This window comes from Athene cunicularia, assembly GCF_003259725.1.
Source record: "Athene cunicularia isolate RWA chromosome 7 unlocalized genomic scaffold, athCun1 chr7_part1, whole genome shotgun sequence".
NCBI classification, from domain to species: Eukaryota; Metazoa; Chordata; class Aves; order Strigiformes; family Strigidae; genus Athene; species Athene cunicularia.
The window spans coordinates 7,992,673-8,015,707 of NW_020799107.1; the positions used below are offsets into that span (position 1 = coordinate 7,992,673).

Sequence of the window (23,035 nt, forward strand, 5' to 3'; positions counted from 1 at the left end):
AGCTCTCAAGAATTTAATGCAAGTTACAAGTCTTGAGATACTTGTGTTTATTTTTTTTAACACACACACATATGGAGCCAGATAATTATATGAGTCTTAGTTTTTATTTGCTGGGGCAAGGAGAGGGAAGATGACAAGTCTAAATCTCAAAAAGGCCAGAGAAAAGTAAAAAAACAAAAACAAAAACAAAACCAGCCTTAAGGCACAGTAAAAAGCTCAAGATTTTCTAAGTCATTTTCATGATCCTGGGGATCTCACTTTTGAATTCTCTGGGTTGGTAAAATTAATTAAATATTTTTCATGATTTCTAGCTTTGATTTAACCATTTCCATTGTTGTCCCTCCCCATCAAAGCCAAGTTCTGAGTGCGCTACTTTTCCCTTTTTCTTTTGGCTATTACAAATGACAAGTAACCTACCTACGCACTAAAAATAATAAAAGGCGTATTTCAAGCTTACCCACAAACTTCTGTGGGGTGGAGCTTTTACGCTTTCCCATGTTGCTTGTCAGCTTCTCTATAACAGCAGGTCTCTCAAAAGGCACCAGAGAAATATTGTTGTCCATCACAGGCTCTTGTTCCTTACAATCTTCCATAGGAGGTACTACATAAAACCAAAAAATCGTATCAGACAAGTCTGGTCTACACTTCACAGACAACACAAATCATTTGAGCCCTGCTGATTGCGCAACAAGTGCAACACAAAATAAAGCAAGGTGCAAAAACACATTGGGCATCAAGACAGCAATCACCTTTAAGCAGAGCCACGTTTACAAGTAAAACGCCTCTCTTTAGGAGCCTCTTATTTAGCAGAAGTCCAATTTTAAGCATGTATTAAAGGACTTGTTTTGTTCTGAATACTCAAGATCCCCAGTGAGAAGGGGATACTTCTGAAAACTCAATCTGTAGATGACACTTTCTGTTATTCTCCCTTCTCACCTGATGTCAATGTAACTTTTTAGTTAGCATTCTTTTTGTACTCCCTTAACTTCATGCTTATCATACAGCATGTTGTTTTCTTTTCATGCTAATCTCAGTGACTAAAAAACATAGAAGGCATTGATGACCTGTGTTTCCTGGGCCTGGCTGTGTGTTCCCCAAGACAAAGGCTTCCTGAATGAAGGATCTGTTTGTTAAAGCATGTTTCCTCTCTATACACAAGATTGTAAAATCAACAAACACTGTACTGGAATTACAGGATTAACACTGCATGGAAATTCCCTTCAGAATCAGTCGCAGAAACTATATATTTTTTGATTAATATTTTATTCCTTCAAACACAGACCTAACAACCTGTGAATGGAAGTCTTCTGTGTCTATCCTCCCACTTTCTGGGATCAGCAGGAAGCATTCCTGCGCTAAATATGTTAGGGGAATGCTCGTACACTGTCTCTGAGACAATAAAAAGAAATCAGTGACCCCTTCTGTCTTTACTCATTTCACTCTTCATTGCTTGTTGGGTTAAGGACTAAGGCACTAGAGCGAAAGAAGTATAGGAATTGCACAGGCTTCTGACCAGGATAGTGACAGATTTGCACAGGGTTTTATGACTTGCATAGGGTTTTATGTCACTTGCTGACATAGTGATTCACTAAATGCCTACAGAGCACCCTGTTTTTGTCTAGCACCCTCTGATAAACACCAAGTAGAGTCAGTGGTATAGTGCCACAGATCAGGTCCAGAGAGTCTGAGGTCATCTGCAATATATGTTAAGTGTAACTCCACATGTAGCTCTGCTCCCATGAATTTAATACATGGCTTAATTGTCCTGCAATCATCTTCAGACAGTAGCAAGAGAGACTTGAGAAAGATCAGCCACTAGTTCATGTGCTAATGGGATGATAAAGTGTAAAAGATTTTTTGAGAATGGATGGCAGAGAAATAGAAACTAGGATGATCTTGCACAGAATTCCTACAATGTGTAAAGTGAGCAACCCTTTGTATACTCTGAATTAGATAAATCTTCCAGTGAAGTACAGGTGGTATTGCAGAGGTAGCATAGAAGGACTGAAACCCTTATCTTCTGCTAGTCCTCCTCTGGTCTCTCACTATAGCAGCCTTCCATGTCACAGACACCTTCTCCCATTATGTGCCATAAATGAACACCACCAGCCTACTTTCCTCCCAGGTAACTTTACTACCTTTAGGATCCTAATATGGAGTAAACACTCCCCTGTTCTTAAACATGCAGCTGTTTGCTAGCACATAATATATGAAAAATGGAGTGATAAAAGCCTTGTCTTTGCCATCTTTCTAGTTAAGAAGAGCAAATACCAGGCAATTACAAAAAAGAGTATCTGCTCAGGTGAACTTCTAAATTCAGACATTCATAATAAGAAAACATGGCAATTTATTCATTTGATTCCATTTCTGCCTCTGCTGCTATGGAAAGCTGAGTACTTTGAGGCTTAGAACCTACCATATGCTATAAAATGATTTACTCTGCTGCTTTTTTATTTGTACAGGATGCTCCCCCTGAGAAACACAATGGTTTCTCATTTACAAGGCAGTCCTGCTGGCATCAGTGAAAGAGAGGAAGAAAAAGCATAAATATGAAATGAATCTAATGTTGCAACAAAATGGGATGCAGTGTTCAAGTGACCTAATTAATGCCCAGTGCAGACTGAGAGGTCTGGAATACTTTAATAACTAAGGCTAAATTTTTATGGTTATTTAAATACCGTGGTTGGTCAGGAGCTATCTTTACTAGTTCTACTCAAGTATTTACTGAGGAGATTTTTGGGAGAGAGCAAAGATTATGTCTGTTGATTTTCACTGGGAACTGACATCTGACTATCCTTTTGGTTTACCAAAAATGAGTGTATACACGGACGCTCTGTGAAACCCTGGATCCCTGCTCAGAGGCGACAGCCATCCTCACTGCGACGGGCCTGGTTTGCACACAAGTGCACTCAAGAATTTCCAGCTGTTAGTGTACAGAACACACGAGGCTGATGGTGGGGACCTAGGGAGGTGCAGAGGGCTCTATATCCCTCCTAGGAAGACTTCCTAAAGGCATGCTGGCTTTCTAGGAATGTACTTACCCACAAAATCAGTTGAAAACCTCCTGATTACTTTAATAGCCATCTGAATAAGCCCCAAATGCAGTGACATTTGTATGTCTTATAACTATTAAGTAATAATTAAATAATTCTACTGTTGGGCATATGTGTGTAAAATTTCCTAGACGGAATTTGAAACCTTTCTTCCATGAAAAATGAATAGTGCTAAAAAAGACATCTGCTCTTCTCTAAGTCAGGCAAAAATTCTGCTTGGACTCCTTTTAAAAGAAGTAAAATCATCCCCAATAAAAGCATTTTCTTTTCTATCTTTCCTGCTGCAAGCTCTTTTTCCCACCTCAGTACTCAACTCTATAATCCAGAGCATGGCTCTTCTGGAACAGAATCACTGAATCATGCCAATATTTGTGTTGCGATGGGAATAAGTTACCAGAATGTGTTTTGTTATGCAGATTTCCTGGGAGAAAGGAAAGAGAGAGAAGTAGTCTTGTTTCTGAAACCATTTAAATTTCACGCAAAACCAGACCAAACAGGTGAGATGTCACATCTTAGAAACCCAAGGAGTTATGCTAAAGATCACATTATCAATTCTAGATACACTAATTTTCATTTCAATTTAAAAATACCCAAATAAAGGGTAATTAGTCCAACCTGCATAATTTCTTTTTGAGGAAAAACAAAATTAAAAGGAGGAAAAGCAAACAGATCACACACAACAAACAGTTATCACAAATCAGCTGCTCTGTGGTAGAAGTTCACGTGTACACATTTACTCTGCGGTAAATGCAATTCTTTTTTTTTGTTATATTTCATTGTACTTCATTCCCTTGGTAGTGGGAGCTACCAAAGAACAGCTGACATGTTATAACCAGCTTTGATACAGCAACTCATTTTAGGCTCTGAACCTATGGCCTCAGCTCAGAGAGGCTTTTTACTTCTATAAGCTCACATTTTAGTACGCTTCTGTTCAGGGATATTCTTAACCAGCTATCAGGGTGTGCTCCTGGACTGCCCATGCAAACATTCACCACTTCTGACACTGTTAATGTCCTCAATTGCAGTTAACACCAAATGTTGTTTCTAAGCCCACACTCTCAATACACAAACACAGATGATCTTCAGAACAAAGCCTTTATTTTCCTGAAGACACTGGTCTTTCAATCACAGTGCTCAAACTGGCTATCTTTTCCTTTCTGCTTCTTAATTTGTAAGAAACTACACATACTATTAGAAAAGTTTATGCCGTTTCAGTGAGGAAAGAATAGGGAAAAAAAGAACTAAAAAAAATCACCCAGTGTGCATTTTGCTGATAAATACTTTTGTGTGCAGACGACAGACACTGGGCTAAGTCTCAGCTGGTATAAATTAGTATTACTCCATCAACCTCAATTTCCTTTCTTAAGATCACAATATTGCTATTTTAAAAAAGTGTGTGTGCGCAGAAAAATGACAGGAAATATTCCCATGTACCCTGGTGTGAAGTCTCCTGTGGGACCAGCATTTTAATGATGTTTTGAGCAACTATGTGAGAGGGAAGGACACAAGTCCATTGTGTGTTTTATGTGGAGCTGGCCTTTGAACCTTGCACAGCCTAGGGCTAGGCTTCTTTCTTCTTCTAAAAAGAGTATCCTTCTGCACCCCAATTTAGGAACGTCCCTAATGTTTTTGCTTTGTGGAGATGGAGAAGAACATATAACTGGGTGTAAACCATAGCTAGCCTTCAACATTTCTCCCTGTTTCTTCCCATCAAGGTCACGTTCTTGGCATTTGGAGACTGCCACTTTTGCCACCCCCAACACACTGCTAACTAGGAGACGGCAGACTAATTTCTACCTCCAGGGCCAGCACTGCTTAGCCAAAAATTGCCAACAACAAAGTCACGGGAGCTGTCTTGCAGCAGCTGTCGTGCTGAGCCGGGAACAGGAGCTAGCCACAAGGAGGGGCAGCTCAGCAAGCAACCGGCACCCTGCAAGATGATGCAGAGGGACCCAGAGACTTGAACATTCTTACCTACACACCGAAACTAGCCCTTCTTCCCCTCCTCTCGCTTCCCCTTGCGATCACCCCTAGTCAGGTGATCTAGCCATTTGCAAGACAAAGATAATTGAAATTAACGGCCTCATCAGGTCACTGCGTAAGCATCCAAGTAGATGTCTGTAGCATGCCTATAAAAACTGATGAACTTGAGCACAATGCTTGAAAAAATTCCAAACTCTCTAGGGGCTGCCTCCAGTTTTCCAGAACAATTCATGCCTGCAGAAATAATTCAGACTGATATTAAGTATTGGCCATATTGGTGGAGACCCAGCACAGCTGCCTGCATCCTTAAAGCAGGATGCTGGTAGGGATAAGAAAATCCCCACCTCTACCTATTCTGTGCATACTAGTGAAGTTGTGATCAGGAGTCACACCAAAATTCATTCAGAGGCTTCAAAACACTCAGCAAGTATTTGGAAAGAGAGTTAGAAAAACTTAACCTCAGTGTGATGCAAAATAAAAGAATGATCAAAATCTCCAAAGCATACACTCACTCATCCTCAGGAATATCTTTTCCATGGTGACATGGGAGAGAAGGGAACAAATACATTTTTCAGGGTTAGACTAACACCTAACTTTAAGCTGAGTATTCGTTTGTATACTCTTCCCTGGCGTCTTTATAGTCCCAGGAGAAAGGACTTTGCTGCACACCTCTATAGGTTGGTGCTCATGACTCTCACACTCCCATGCTGAACTTCACAGGTGGGAGTGACGCTGGGATGCAAGGTGAGATTTATTACTGATCCCAGCTGAATTTGGAGCTCCCTGTTGCTGCCTGTCCTTGCTATGCCCTCGGTAACCAGCTAAACGAAGACAGAAACAGCTAAACAAAGACAGTGGATCAAACATCCCCTTAAACATTCACCAGGGGAGATTTAGACATATTTGCCCAGAGGAGAAAGAGGCACTAGTTGAATTCAAAGTGCTGTTTTAAGCTAATTTTGTTGAGAAAAGTGAAGTGGTTGTGTGAACATTTCTATTTTAAGCCCAAGCAAAGTCAGTCAGGCTGTAAATAAAAGAACTGTCCACATGGGGTTTGCACTGGTTTAACTTCAGTTGCTAGAAAAATCAACGCAAGGTCAACCATTCCAGCCTCTTTGGGTAGATAAGGTTAAGGACTTACTCTTCCTGTCATAGCACTAAGCAGCTTAGAAAAAGCTTTAGATTTCCATAGAAGTACACTACCAACAAGAGTAAATCTAATTTTAATAAATAACTGAATAATAAACCCAGAAGTTGAGTAGAATTTGGGTATATCCTCCACAACATGACCTCTGAAACATCCTGTCTGTCATAACTATATCAGCCTGCTGTTACTTCTCTAGGGAAAGGCTGACTGAAATCATCATCCAGCTGGTTAATAAGACAGGCACACCCTCATAGAGTGAAGAGCGTGTATTTTGTTGGGAATGGAGTCAGTGGTTAAAATCCTACTATCAACTATGTGCTCCATCTAGCAGAGAAGCACACAACAGGTAACCTGCAAATAGCAAAGCCCTGAGATCAGTCTTTCCACTGACTTTTACAAGAGTAAAGTCAGGTCTAAAGCTCATAATCACCAACTTTAAAGACACTGAAGTCATCCATTACATTTAAAATGTTGATTTTAGTCTCCAGGGTGTCTACAAAGATAGTAATTACTTAATAGAGCTGTATGAACATTTTGGCAATACATATTAAATATATTTAAATGCCTTCATAGGATTAAATTGTTCAGGGAAAAGTACTCTTTAAAATTTTTTTGTCATTTCTTTCACAAAAAAATAGCCCATATTAGAAACACCAAATAGATTTTATTTCAGCTTGTATTTTTAGGTTTTTAGAAATGACCTTTCAGAACTTTTATGTAATTAATTTCTAATGAAGCCATATGACTCCACTCAATAATGAAAAACAAAATGGAAGAAAAAGAGGAAATGTTCTTTCACCTTTTCATTTACCTACAATCTAACTTTCTGGTATTCTTAGATATATAGTAATTTTTAATCAAAATGGAAGACATTTAATTCTTATATTTTCTGATTAGTAAGAAATTTTAAGTCAAGTACCAAACATCTAAAGACAACTTTTGAAAGTTAAGAGATACTCAGTTTTAGAAGAGTTTCCGAAACACTAGTTTTGAATAAAATTGTAACAATTTTTGGACAGCTACTATTTAGTATTTAGTGCTACAGATAATCTTACAGCTCTGCAGTCTTAGACATTATGCTCACTATCCATACTAATAGCTACAGAAATTTTTGAAAACAAATTCATGGAGTTTGACGTTTCTTGCTTTCAACAATCTTTTTGGCAATCTTCAGTCTTTATGTATATTAACACATGCAGTGTTAGTTAACATATTAATACTAACACGTGTAAATGCATATAAACATTTTTTATTATAATTACTTTCATCAACACTGTTGAATTCCATTCTGCTCTGGAGATTTTTATATCTATCCCTCCCTTTTTTTGGATAAAAGAAATATTACAGGGAGTAGAAATAATGACTTCTGAATACCTCCACCATCCTTATCTCTTATAATTACCAGTCATTATCAGAAAGGAAGGGGAGGGGCATCAAACATTTCATACATGGCTTAGTTAATTTTTAGGGTAGCTTCACAAAGATGACTTTGCTTTATTTTCATGACTGCATATTTATACATACTAAAAAGTGAAATACTGACTTTTTTTAAAAAAAAAAGGCCAGCAAAACCATTGCTGTTAAATTGGACAGAGTGAAAATTTTACCCATCTTTTCTCCTCCTGCCTATCTGAGTATAAGCAATCTATAAGACGGAAGTGATGCAAAGCTGAAAGGAAGGAAGAGAAACAGATGAAAAAAAACCCCGCAAGAGATGCTGCAAATCCAAGAGACCTCAAGAGGCAGTTTCCACCCACCATGGTGACTCATGACCTGCCCGGCAGCCTCCATACTGACATTCTGCAGATAGTTGTGGCAGCGTTCCTTGTGCTCCTCCAGCGAACTGCGCTGCTTGTAGCTCCGGCCGCAGTAGTTGCACTTGTGAGGCTTCCCCACTGCGGAAAGAACAAGAGCATCGGGTCAAATCCACTGTAACCCACTTTTGCTATCAAAATCACACCTTTGCAACAAACAACTCTTGTGATGGAAAGACACCCAAGAAAGGTTACTCAAGTCCCAGACCTTTTTCCCAGCCCCATTTTCCCACCGCACACACCTCCTCCCACCCACTGGGTACTTCGCCCCATCCGTTTTTCACACTAACGCGCAGATTCATCAGAAGGAAAAAGAGGCGGACTTGTTGGTTGCAAAGCAAATAAACAGACGACAAGAGAGGGAAACAAACCAAACAGCTGAATCACACCCCAGCACTGCCTGTGTGTCACCAAGTCTCGTGGGAAAGAAACTTCTGAGACACTTTGCCCATGGCACGAACAGTTGCCTTGATAAAAACGAGTTGCCCCAGTGGCCTAATTCTGCTCCCAACTGTGGGGAAACCCATTACATGGCCCCGAGGAGTTGTTCTTTCATTGAGAAAACTTTGCCAAAATTACTAAAGGGAAAGTTGGAAAGTAAAAGACAACAGAAAGTCACTTCGGTAACAGCACTGTTACAAGCCAGAACCAAGCTGCCAACAGTAATTCAGAGATCAGCTAATATTAAAATATATATAATATAAATATATAAAAAATATAAATGGCCATAGGTACAATGAAAATCAAGCCAGACAAATGCAAGACATAACTCCAATTTTTTAGGGTTTTTTTGTTTCACTCAGCAGCATTATGAACAAATGGCAAATGCCTCTTAATACATGCAAAACCTGGCACCAGATTCTCATAAAGTATATTCTTTTTGTAGCATGTCATTAAGAAACCACAAGAATGGCCTAACCCAAGGCCAGACAGCTAGCCAGATGTGTATTTTGCCAAGCTGTGATAATAAAGGCTTTTAATATAATTTAAACTTGTAGAACACGAACATTTATTCTCTAATAACTAAAGACCTATTAAGTCGGTATTGCAAGTCTAGTAAAACACCATCGGCTGTGATTTTCAGAGCTGGCTAAGGGATGGGGAAAGTCAAACTTCTTCCAGAATTTTAAAAATCTTAGGTAAGAATTTTAGTTTGCGGCCAAAGAAATTAAGAACATCCTCTGTTGGATAATATACATGTTTCTATTGGGTTTGTCCCAATACAGAAAGCTTTTCATGGTCATTTATTTAATGAAATCCAAGCTGCACTAATTGCAGCCAAAATGTACCATCACTACTGGGATGGGAAAATGCAGGGGAAACTGGGGAGGACACCTGTAGCCCATAGGAAGCTGGGCAGAGGGCTCCTTGCATTGGGGCTAAAGACCCAGAGTCAGGGAAATTCTCTGGGGCTCTGCAGGACTAGCACATACCACAGCATGTGCCCCACATCACCCACATAATGGAAGATGAAAAAGCCTGAGCCTCCAGTATCTGAGCTGGTCAAAAAAATTCAAACATTTTTGCCTCAGAAAAAGTGGATTTGATGAAATGAACACACTTACAGAAAGTTTCTGTTTTTCTCAAAAAGTTTGTGTGTGAAGCTCAGTGACACAACCAAGTCTTCCACTGGGGGAAAAAAAGCTGCTTTCAATAAGCATCCAAACTGTGGATTTATTTCTCTTTACTTAGAGATAAGGCTCATCCTCAGGAAAGTATTGTGTCTTTATTTTATTTTGCTCACTAACTTACACTTTTGCCATAACTGGTGCCGATACTGGAAATCTCCATGGAGGCCAAGTGTAAGGCTTATTACCATTCCCAGAGTAATTGCCCTTGATGTGAATGATCTGTATCAAGCCTCAGCTCTTAAAACATAAACCAACCATCTCATTCTGGAAGCACCTTTAGGAAAACACACTGGCTCCCTAGGGTGGAAAGACTTTTATCATCACCATTACACTGCTTCATCATGCACCTAGATGGCATCCATGTCTGCCAGACTGACACCTTTATTAGAAGCTAAGTCAGTCAAAAAAATGAGTCCAGTTACTGGATCAAAAAAATCCAATACAGTTGAATGGATTAAGTTAACTGAGCTAAAGCAGGACTGAATTAGCCCACCCAGTTTTGCTACACAAGTTTATCAAGCTTCTTAGATAAACTATAAGACACAAGGGAAAGGGATGACTGCTTTCAGCTATTCAAGGGGCAGCTACAATTAATTAAATATGTTATCACTTAGCACAGAGAAACATACTCTGCTACAAGCTCACTGTACAAAATCAACAATCAAAAAAAAAGTTGGTATTACACCTCTTCAAATGGTTGCTCCCTGCATTGCAAAAATTCCAGAAACACATGGCTGAGCTTTTCCAATGATATCTAGGATAGTCAGCTACACAAATTCCAACAAATTTCAAGGTTCATAGAGATGATAAAAGCTAATGATAAAAGCACCATTTCTACAGGCAATATGGAATTGGAGGAACGTAACTCCCCAAGGAAAGAAATACTCCACCACACACGCTTCTTTCTCTGGGGAGAAGATAAGAGAATAAACAACACGTGACAAATGTTAGTCATGTTGCCTAATCCACAACTGGAAGCTGCTCAGACACAACCATGAAGAACGAAGTTTGTGAGCTCCAGTTGAGTAGGACTGAATATAACTCCCCTGGGGTCATTTCCAAATTTCCCCCTGCTCTACAGATGAAATCACATCATAGCCCCACATGTGAAAAATCTGATTTATACTACAAAAATCACACAAAGTGACTGTGACTTGGGTTGCAATGCAATTGATAAGGTCAGACCACAACGGAATCAGTTCTGATAGCAGCAGTTTGTGTCACCAGCAATTCTCACAACCCATTTGGTAAGAGGTGCAGCTAGCTGAGGTAGCAGTTACAGTCTGGATTTTAGAAACCTTGTTGTTGTGACAAATGTCACGTCATTGAAATAGCTGCAAATTTCCCCTCATATTCTCAGAGTAACTAATGACAAAAAATATATATATTTTTGGATGTGAGTGTTGCCAGTGGGCGTACATTTTTCCATATTTTGTATTACGCAATAGAAAGCTGTAAAAGCGTATTAGTGAATTCAATTCTGGCGATCTCCTCAACAGCAGACTTTTTTCCACATAAATCACTGTATGAAACCACATGACTGCCAAGAGAGATTTTAGCCTTCATCAAATACTGCATAGTAGGTAAAAATTAATAGCCAAAAATTTGCCCCCAAAACATGTGGCTTGCACTACTGGGCATGAGCAGACTTGGTCTATAGACCACTGACTTGAAGGTGAAGAGTCCAACAGTGCTACAGCCTACCAAAACCCTCTCCAAGCCCCTGCTAAAGGCAGTTCTTTCAACCATGGAGCCATTTCCACCGTTAAGCCACTCAGAAGTTTGGCTCAGCTTGTTTGGTATGAAGCTGCCTTCTCAGAGATCCTCACTGAAGACCACGGTACATGGACATCACATTCGTTGTTGTATGCAGACACCACTGCCAATGGTAGCAGCACCCAAGCAAAGTCAGTTTGGAAATCCCTAGTTTGGGGTAATTATTCCTTCATCACCTTTTCAAGGTAAGCAATCAGATTAAAAATTATCATCACTCATTCTCATAGAAATGACACAATACAGTGAATGCAAACAAGCCCAAAATCTTGAGAAACGTTCAATTTTGTTGAACTGGGAAAGACCAAGGCACTGGGCAAAACCCAGCAGCCATACCTATGAAACAGCTAACTTGAAGAACATAAAAAAACACTTTATATTTCTTGCTGAAATGTCAGAATTTCCACGCGTTTAAGCTCAGATTCGTACGGATGACAATGTGGCACAGAAAACCCACAGTGGAGTCTCAGCCTCAAATGGAAAATATTATGACAGTCACAGTGAAAAAGACATTTAAATTTGAAGTACAATTTTTACCATGAAACAGGTAAACCGCTTGTCGAAATTCACAGAGAAATGGAGTTTCCTTATGAAATTAAAATGCTCATGTGGAGGGAGGAGGGGGAAGAGGAGGAGAACATAAAAGGCAAGGTGTTTCTGAGTTAGGAATACTTTGAGTCCTGTGGGTGAACTTTGATAGCTGAGAAGTCTGCGTGCAGTGACAATGAGATGGTGTAACTCTAAGGTCAATATTCAAGACAGAAAGCAGACTTGGGCCTAGGGAAACTTCTTTAAAGTCATAAAAAAAGGTCAGTGAAAGAGAAAGAGCCCGTAAGGCATTCACACAGCATTTTGTTCTCAAAAGACATGGGAGTGCATAGCAGAATATAAAGTAAGTCAAAGGGAAATAACAAGGCATCCCAGGTAATACCTTGCCATAAGCATATAACAGCTTACAGAACAGGTTAAGAGCAACGATACACTTTGCTGAGCCAAAATCCTCTCTCCATTAAGACCAATGACAAAATGTTCACCGGTTTTAGCAGTCAGGATTAACTGCTTCCACTATTTTGGGTACCATGGTCTCCTCTGCAGCAGCACAGAGCAGAACTCCTTGCCATCCACCTGCCCGTGTCCTGAGTCCCTGCAACAGCTCAACCGCTAATGTGACCAACTCATACAGGAAAGTGCATTACTACAGCCGTGTGATGTAGGTCAGCCCAATCCAAGGACTAGACACTTTGCACTGAGCTTTGTACCAGACTTTTATTACTTTTGCATTATTTCCCCATCAGGACCTTGGAAGGGAAGCCAGCCAAGATTTCTGAACTAAGTGGCCATCTGACGTAGCTACTTTCAGTCTGACAAAGTTCCTCCAATAGTAGCGCACTGAGCACAACTTATTTCTATAATATCTGAAGTCCTACTTGGCCCCTATCACCCCAGAGTTGGAGGGAACCCCAGCACTCTCCAATTGAAGCTTTCTGAAGCTGCATTGAGGAAGTTAAAATGTTCTTTTGGGCTGATATTCACCCCTATTAGTGAGGCTATAGAATTGTCTGTCACAGTCATAATACCAGTATTAATTCATTATTTCTACTTTCTTCCCTAAACCTGGAAGCTGCCTGGGAGAGGGGAGCTGTTCTGCAGTCACACAGTGCCTACCACAAAGCAGCCCTTTGCCTTGAACAGGACTTATCACAGTAAGATCAGTTCTAACACAGAGGTAGGACATATGATTAAGGCGCTGGGTTGAGACTAGGGAGCATAGGGTTCAACTCTTAGTAATGCTACAAATTTTGTGACTGCAGGCAAGTTATTCTGATTTCCTGTGCTTCAATTATTCATACGTATGATTAAGGTAATAATTCCCTTCTTCACAGCATGTAAATGAATTCATGCACTTTGCGAGATGCAGAGGCTAATTTGGTGAAGCTCACGCAAGTAGGTAGACACAGAAAAATACGGCCCATATCTCCACTGAGAAATTAAGGGCTTAATAATACACTGTGATTTTTATTAGATATGGGAGTGAACATTAAAGAGCAGGAGGAGAAATTTGGGATGGTACAGAGTGGAGGATCAAGCAGGAATAAGAAAATCAAATCAGAAAAAAAAATAAGTGGCATATGAGGCAATTGCAGACATGGTGTCCTTTCAGGCCGTGAAACAGTCAGCCCAGGGAAATGTAAAATGCCCCTGAGCCTGGTGACATTTAACACCATATAGGACAAAAAAAAGAGAGTGTGCAATAGTCACAAAAATATAATAGCTGCTGCAGTCCTTCCCACCTCCAGCTTCCCCAAGCCGAGGAGGCAATTGTAAGAGCCAAGGAGGGCCGAGGCATCACTGAGGTTTCGGCAGGAGGGCTGGGGCTGCAAAGAGGTGACACACGGTCCCTCCAGTTCACTGCTGTAATTAAACACTGCACTTCGGCTTTTCTAGAGCTGCCTAGCTCGAAGCTTCAGACACAAAAATATTTACATGAATAATAGACCCCTGAACGAATTAATCACCAAAAAAATTAAAGTGAGACCTAAGCCCATGCTGGCTTTGAGCAGCACGTAGCTTTGCAAAGGAAACTGCCTCCCACTCTGATGCTGTATCTCGCTGCTGTGCTTAATGACTGTAAATGTGTTCATTTTTTTTTTTTTTTTTTTTTTTTCCTGAGAGATTACACACACACAAACACACAATAATCAGTATATACCGGAGTTCAGAAATAACAGCAAGTCCCACAGGTAACCTGAGATTGTCCAAGACAACCTGCATGCAGAAGTCACAACACATAAACGTCTAAAATAAGGCTCCAGGCTGCTGGAGCACACAAGCACACAGTCTTTCGACATGCAGTGTCAAGTACCTCCACTTCTGAATGCCCAACCTGTGACATCTTAAAGTAGTCTGAGTTTTCAGAAAGAACCAAATCTTTAATCACATTATGAAAACTTTGTCTTCACCTTGTCACGCTTGCCAGTCCAAAAAGAGGCAGCAATACCTGAGGTATATTTCACGAGATACATCTACATTTCTGGACCTCATGGAGTTTTGATGTCTCCGTTCTACAAGCACTTTTTAGATTATTATATTTTGGGCCAAGTATTAAGGTTTGTGAAGTCATGTGGTAAAAGATGGGTTCACTAGATCATGCAGTAGAGGAACCATACAGCTAGATTAAAAGGTTTCTGAACACCTCAAAAGGTTCAAAAATCAAAATGCAGCATTACAACAGGTGAAGCCTACATACATGCCATTAAGCAACTAGTATTTTCTTGACTTGGAGCTTGAAATAGAGCACTTGAAATAAAGCACTTGACTCAGTTTGGGCCTCGTGGCCCAATGCCTCCTAGTAAAGATTATTATCAATTGCCTATTGATATATATGTGGCTGTTCAACATTTTGTGAGCCTCCCAGCAAATCAAAAACAGCTTGTCCTGACTTTTTGTACAGTGGCAGTCTATGATAACTTATTTCTGTCGACAACTACCATGTACTATTACTAGCAGTGAAACACCACTGGATACTTGAGGTATATCAGCATGCAGTAAAACAATGGCAAAACACTGCACCTACACACCCTTTGTTTTCTCGACACGCCTGCCTTCCCTATAAACATCTCCAGGGCATGAAACATCACCTTGACACCTGCATCTACCTGCCAGTTTTTTACTGTAGTGTAAAATAAGCAGCTAGCAGTGAAACACTGTACTAATGTTCAGTCCTCCCTTGATCTTCTGCGGCAAGCAGTATCAAACATCAGCTTTTGAGGACTTCATCTCTGTTACATTTTGGCTAGAACCGACCACAAAAACATGTGCACATGGAAAACAAGTAAACACTAGACAGAATAAACTTTCAAGCATCTATACCCTCTCTACATATAAAACACAGGCTAGAATCTGGTGTAAATCAGTAAACATTAGTGTTCATGTACAACAGCTCAGGGGTCCTTATTTGTACCTTCAAGGCAGTTCTGCCTGCAGCCTTTTATTATTTTAATAGTTTACTATGATTTATCTTGCAGCTGCTGGTGGCTCTGTTATTTAATCTGATTCATCAGATTGTGTTTATTTATTAACTGATCTGCAGGATTTTACAGATAAAACAATGTTCCAATCTGCCACAAGGGTTATAAATAAGTAGGTGGTGTTTTTGTACCAGAAGTTTAGCAAACAAACAAACAAACTCCTGTTTCATTGGCACAGTCACAGAATTACTGAACTCTCCCTAACTGTCCAGATACTTGCAGGGCTCCTGCCACAGTCTTGCAGCACCCATTAAATAATTAAAAACAGAAAAGCAAGAATCTTACACTCCATTTTCTTTCCTTGCAGCACAGAAGACATACAGTTTACTTTGTAGGTTTGTCTGTTGTATCTTTAAATATGCGTGAAAAACAAAGGAAAACTTACCTGTCTATGTGAAACCATAAAAATAGATTACATACTCCATCAAGGAAAACACAGATAAGGACACTAACATTGTATTTATTTCTGAAAAAGATGAAATTCATGGTTACTTGCTCCAATTCCACATCCCAAGAAACATGCATCCTACCACACAGAAGCTCCCCTCATGGTTCTCTCTGATACCTTTATCTCCTTCAGTGAAGAGCTTCAAGGCTGGCAAAAGGCACCTGACACACGTTTTTTAGTTAATATGAATGTCAGTGGAGCTTTCAGATTCTCCACCACATATATTTGAAAATTTCAAGTGCAAATATTCTGCTGTGAGGCCACTGAAACGGGCACACTACCTTTGTGCCATACCAACATGTCCCAGTCCTCCAGGCACCCCTGGCACTGGTGGGCTTCCCAGGGACTTTACACCAACTCTGAAATGGTTAAACACTATTAAAAAGAGACTCTGTTTAAATAGCACTCTGGTGGTGAGATAAACTAACAAAACCCAGGAAGTCCACAAAATAACTGGGTATTTTATCACCTGGCTAGCTTCAAAATTGCTTAAAGGCAGCCAGGTTTATGGCAACTTTCTTTTAAAGGGGGAGAGGCCCTGCTATGAATGCAGGAGGTAACTTCGGAAAGGAGACTCCTCCTGCAATGCCCTCACACTCTCTGGATGTGGGTGGGAAGCAGCTTAAGACGAGGTTAAACCTTAACTGTATGTACTGACTCTGTACTTTCCACTCCACTTCAGACCTTTAACATTATATTAAAGTTGACTCAATAAACAGAGCGTTAATTGGTTCACAGGACAAACCTTCCAAAATACACTCTTCGGCATCTCTTCATTTTAACCCTGCTTCTGGGACACAGTGAGTAGGAAAAATGAAAACAAGTTCAGGTTGGTCTGTTGTTCTTCTCTGCCCTGTCCTGTCTGCTCCCCGTCAGTGCCACAGCTCAGCAGGAATTTAAGGAGGTGACTGGAGATCCGCACGCCATCGCAAGCCAAGGTCTGACTGCAGGTGAAGAGGAACAGGTCACACAGGCAGCGCAGGGTGTAGGTACCTCGGTGCAGAGCAGGAATGCTGCTGGACAAACACTCCCTTGAGAAGTGCTTTTGTTTTGTTTTTTTTTTTTTTCCCCTCTTTGGGTAAAACAAGTGTAGATGTTGGGCCAGATTCATAGGTAATATTAATGGAAGTAATACCCTGAAGTCAATTTACCTCGGCTGCTTACAGTTTATATTTATTCCAAGTGCTGCCCCTTTGCAAATTTTGCAGAAGCTTTTTAGCATGATATAAAGCCAACAGAACCTATAAATTATTTGAAGCAAGCAGTGCAAAACATAGTGTTACCAGTTGTTTTATACTATATAAGCAGAGACAGACAGAATACATGACATTTAACTTATAGCACTTAACTACAGCACTAGATAGTTTCTTCTGCATAAAATCACTGAACAAGCCCTTAAACTCTAGCTCATGTCTTCTCATCCCGTGGCAGTGAGTCCCACTGTTCCAGCTATATGCTCCTGCACAAGAAAAACTATTTCTTTTAGCACCTGACACCTTTTAATTCTATGTCTCATATTAGGAGATAGGAGGAAGGTGCTCCAGTTTCCTTTAAGTAAGGAAGTTTTCCCTTTTCTTGTTACTGTCAGAAACAAAGTTTTGGAAACAGACAATTAATAGCAAGCTGTCATGAAGATAATAGCAACACAGGGGGAATAATATTGACAGCTCCTCTTCTTTTCCCAACCACTGAAGTTGGGAGTTTTCACTTATTTTGATTAAGGCTAGCAGTGAAGGAAACCTTGCTTCCAAAAACAGGTCAGGCTGTGAAACTAATGGGCTCCTTTGGGACATGAAAATTGTTATTCATACTTTCCTTAGTGCCCAAGAACCTACGTGGCCCATGCCTTTGTGTTACCCTCGTAAAGATTTGCTGTTCAAGCATGTGGTTTTGTCATCTCTTGCACAGATGTCAAATGAGGTCAAACAGAAAAAGAGCTGACTGACTCCTTTTACCTACGCAGTTTTCCTACCTGCTCCTGTTGCTCTCTGCCAACATGCCTGACAACATATATATTTATCACCAATGTTACAGAGGAGCTTGAAATATGGGTGGGACTTTTCTCAAGCAGACAGTGCTGAGCCACGCTGTGCTGTGTACTTTGGAAAACCTCATGCTAAAGGCTACTCCAGGAAGAGACTTTTTGGTGCAGCTCATTGCTCCCAAAATCTCATCCCAGCTCCCATCACATTTACTCCATCTTCAACAAGGCAAATTAATCTGCTACCACCACGGCTGGACAGATGCCTCCTTTCCACACCATGCTTGTCACCAACACTTGTGTTGCTCAGTGCTCCATGTTCAAAGTTAGCCATAGTACTTGGCAGGAGGAAGCCAAGATGATTTTTTTATGGCAACAATTCTTAGCACAGAAAAAAATTAATAGTAAAGATACCTTTTGAAGAATGAGGGGATCCCTTAACTCTCCGAGAGACGAATGTGGGATACTGGACAGCTTTTGTTCTAGCATAAACCTCTGCATCCAGTGTCTATATCCAACACTGAAGCTACATTAATTTTTTCTGGTTAATAAAATTCAGTAATTCCTGTTAGTCTCAATATCTTTCCTAGTTGGTTGGTTGGTTGGTTGGGGTTTTTTTGTAACACAAAAAATAAATAACAACTGCTCCAGAGCACTTGCTAAAATCCAGGATTTTTTAGGTTTGCTCAGTGGAGAGAATGAGAAGGGAGGGAGGGAGGAAGGAAAGATTTGGGGTTTTTAGGATGTTTCTTTTTTGGTGCGATTAGTTTTGCACTACAAACCCTGGATAGATTCAAAACCTGTTATCGTGACTGAAAGGAAGGCAGACAAATCGAAAGGAAATTAAATATGGGTGTGAAATTAAACCAAAAGAAAGAAAAAGAAAAGAAAGAAAAAGAAGTGTTTGGGCTGAAAGTGAAGACAGAAAAACTTGAGAACACAAAACAGAGCTCTCCAGACACCCAGAAGTACTTTTAAAAGGTTTCCTGTAAAAAACAGGGATTTTAGGAAACTCTGAATGTACTTAACTGCATTTGTTGACAGAAAAACACCCAAACAAAAATTCATACTGAAGGTTCTGCTAGGCTATTAAAAAGAGGTGTTTTCTCTGAGAAGTCTGAATCAAGAGTGAAAGAGCATAAAACTTCTCATTTCTCAATACCTGGGAGAAGAAAAATCTCATTTTCTTACTCTTTGTGTGTGTGTGTGTGTGTGTGTGTGTGTGTGTAGTCTTATAACTGGGTCAGCAGACAGGGCTTTAGGACATCTGGGTTCATTCCTGTATGTGACACTGATGTCTTGAATGCCTTTGGCAAGTCCCTTTTTGTCTGTATTCTAGAGATTCATCCTCTGTAGAGGGTGGCTGGGCAGTAAACCTTGTTGCCTTCTTGTCTTGGACTTGAACTCTCTGAGAAACAACTGTCTCTTGCTATATGTTACCTGACACAAAATGGCCTTTCCCTTCTCTTCACCAGTGGTACAATCCTACCCCAGGGACTGTACCCCAGCCAGGTCAAATTCATCCCAGACTTCATGCTGATCAAGGCAGGAATCTCATGCATCTCAACCAAAACTGTACTTGCAGGCTCCTGAATTTGGCTCATCATTAGCCCTTGGGACAAACTCATAGCTTGTAGAAGACTAATGATATGAGCATAATGGATACATTTTTCACAATATAGCTAACGTGGACATTTTACTGTGGCACATAAAAGTCAAACAAAGCACTTTTCCTGGTGGATGATCTATTCTTTGAAGCTGAGCAGCTTCATTCCAACAAAACATGCCAAAAATCAATTCTTTGATGGTGCTTGATGGAAATGTAGCTATGGATACTGAGACACACCTGATCCTACAGCATTACCAACACCTGCAGCTTCACCCCAACTCAGATATGGTATTATGCTTTCCTTCAGCTACCAGCTACTGCAGGCCGAAAGAGAAAAGTTAGCTTGCGTATTTTCTCACTCCCTCCCTACTCATGAAATAAATATTGTAAGGTAAATAAAAAGGCCAGTTTATCACCTTTCACTCTCATTCATAAATGTCTATAATCTGGGGATCTAGATGAATGATTTTTTTAATTCCTGGGGTTCAAAATACATCAAAAGTAAAAACTCTGAGGAGCTGTGCCATACCAGTGGATTTTCTTCAGATTAGTACAACTACAATTGCTATCAAAAGCTCAGACATTTTCTTCAAAAACACTTTTGTGAACCACCTATTTTCCTACTGGAAATTTTCTACTCTCCTGTTGTTTAAAAATCCAGTGGAGTAAAGATGGCTTTTTTCCCTAAATGTGCTCTTACTTATGCCTTAAATCATTTCCCTGTTCCATCCTGGTGTTTTATAGGAAGGAAACTAATACTATACATGAATCACAGAATAAAGTGCCTGCTACAAAAGACATCACTCTATTAGGAACACATTATAAGTGGCACATTCACTATGCATTTAATTTTCATTTACAGCATGCACTCTATACTCAGTATGCTGCCAGTATCAGTTTTTGTTTTCATAACCTATTCCTGACACCTAACAAGAACTGGGAGTGCTGCTCCAGGATTTGGCAAGAAGGAACAGGTTGTGGATGAGCAGGTTTCTCTGACTCACCTACACGGATCAACAAGGAAAAATAAAAGGGAGAGGGTGGAGATTGCAAAAGGGAAAAAAAATACGAGAGAGAGAGAGAGAGAGAGAGAGAAAGAGAGAGAGGGAGAGAGAGAGAGAGAGGGGAGTGACGTGTTCCTTTGGATGTGGTGTGTAATGCAGCTGGCAGACTGCCTGCTCACGGTGCCACAGAGTTCCAGACATGCCAGTCCAGCTGACTCAGCTCTTCGGAAGAAGTAAAGGGAAGGGAGAAATTTCTCAAACATTTCTGATATCTGAGGGATGGGAATTGCTAGGCTCTCCTTGAAGATCTTTGAACCCATCTTTCACACCAGGGACTTGAGTGGTGTCCCTGGAGAAGTATTAGAGAAAGATGCTCACATGATAATCTGGTACAGAACTGCTTATGCTTGTATCAAATCATGTCTCTGTGGTTGTTGGAAAATTCAGCAGCACAGCTTGATCCCGCAAACCAGAAATGTCAGGCCTTTCCTAGCCAAGGCTAGCTGCTCTCAGACAAGCCACTGTCTCCAAGGAGACGAGCAAAATGCATGCACATGAAGGGTATCCAAGTGAGAGAGAGTCTACGGCCCATGTCGCTTTTCTATATAAAAATTTCATCATCAGATTTTCAGCAGTGTATCCCTTGCATATGATTTATTTTCTAGGAAGATCTTGAAGCCCTTAAGTAGTCTGGGCTCTGCCTACCTGTGAGCCCAGCTCTATCCCATGATACAGCACCATGCTATAGGCAGCTCAGAAAAGCCCCGGTCCTGTTCAGCTCGGGGGACCCTCTGTGCTGTTCTAGACTATCTCTCCAAACTGAAGAGGCAGGGGGAAGAAAGTACCTACTTCTCAGCAAAAGGAGCTGAAAAACAGGCTAATGCCCAGACTGTCAAAGCCCCTAATTCTTGCCAAAATCAAGCACATCTCAGTGCTTTTGAAGATAAGAACCATGGTGAACTGGCCTCAAAATCAGCACTAGGATGAGCTTGTCTTAATTTTCTGGTCAAGATCTTCACCATGGGACATCAATCACCTCAGAGCACGTGAGAGCATTCACGCCTGTCTCACTAGAAGGGAGGGAAAGGACACGTACTTGAGGAGCACATTCCCCCATCTTTAATACAAGGTAGCTGGCTCTCTGGGCAGGAGGAATTTCAGGGCAGCAGCAGCATCCCAGGGAACTCTGTTGCTTGATGTTGAAAATTCTACTGAATTACACTGCCCCACCGATCACTTGCAGCACTTCCCACAGAGGTACAGTGACAGTTGCATATTTAATAGAAAAAGCCCAAACAACCTTTAAGTAGAGGCTTTTCCAAAGGCGAGTGCTTTGCGGTGGACAGATAACTGTGGATGGGGAGCGTCCCAGCCAGGTGCTCTTTGTCAAAGTTTCAATAGGCAGGGCCTCAACAGCATTTCTCCAGCTTCAGGAATGAAGATAGAGATCTTGTGTCTCTGTTGCAAGGCACGGAGGGAACTTGGGGCACCCTGTCTGAAATCAACACAGCACAGTTATGCAAAACATGTATGCAACTGGCATCTCTTGTGTAATCCTGGCTGTAATCAACCTCTCTAACCACTCCAGAAAGGAAGGAGGGGCAGAGGGTGGAGAAAGTTCACACTTAGATCAAATAAAAAATGGGAAGATATCCAGAGAGCTTTAGTCAGGTAAAAACACAGTTCCCTCTCATGGGAAACCTCCAGGACAAGTTTCCTTGAACTTCACACAGGGTTATAAATAGGAGAGTCATACAGAGTTCAGTACAGGTTGACTGTAAAAAATCTAGACAATCTCATTTTCCTTCTTGAGTGATATCCATCAATATCTTTGCTGTAAGCCAATTCATAATTACAGGTTGCTGAGAGCTTGGGAGAATATATCAGTAGCAGCTTTCTGCAGCTCTGCTATGGCATAGTGTTAACTAGGTTATTTTTTTCCCCTTTAGTTTCTCTTGGGTTTCTTTCCAGATGGCAAAAATACCTCTCTGAGACCTTAAAGCACTCGTGTATTATCAAAAATGTCAGTGGCCATTCTCTATTTCACACTGCCCCATAAAATAGCTCTGAGATAGCAGTGAAAGATGGCCTCAAACCGGCATTTGACTCCAAGCTCAAACTTTCTCAAGCTGAAAGGTTTCACAAACTCCTTCAAGAACTGACAAAGGCCAGCTCCAAATGCTAGATCTCCTTTCCCCAGAGGCAATATGCGAAAGCTTTTTGCCCCTAAAAATAATATTCTCAGGGGAAAAAAAATAAATTACTTTATTCCTCCTTAGAGCTGTGGTGGTATTTTGCTGCTCAGAGTACGTGCAAGAAGTGGTCTTGGTTTTGCTGAGATGTGACTTTGTCAAGTCAAAACCATTTTCTCATCTCAAGTGCACAAGAAAGCTCTCAGTCACCTCTTGGATCTGTTCTACAGAAACCACTGCAGCTACCTCAGAAGGCTGCCTCTGGAGCAGGACTCCTCATGCACTGGATCATGTCCCTCAAGCTTATTGTAATGCGAGACACCCAGCTCCCAAGGACCGTCTGGAGCCTGGCTGTGCAATGCCCGTGTTTAC

At 40.7% G+C, this 23,035-nt stretch overlaps 1 protein-coding gene across 6 annotated transcripts in view; it reads right to left on the minus strand.

Moving 5' to 3' along the window:
• The window catches only part of IKZF2 (IKAROS family zinc finger 2), a 115,863-nt gene that overhangs the window by 14,967 nt on the left and 77,861 nt on the right, over positions 1-23,035 (minus strand). For 5 of the 6 annotated variants that reach the window (XR_003398800.1, XM_026852695.1, XM_026852693.1 and 2 more), the window contains exons 5-6: positions 7,941-8,078; positions 458-601 (exon numbers count right to left, since the gene is read on the minus strand). Coding sequence is in view for 5 of the 6 variants with exons in the window: in XM_026852695.1 (XP_026708496.1) it covers positions 458-601; positions 7,941-8,078 (282 nt within the window). In the remaining variant the exon portion in view is untranslated. The remainder of the gene's footprint in view (positions 1-457; positions 602-7,940; positions 8,079-23,035) is intronic. The other variant, XM_026852696.1, reaches the window with a different exon arrangement.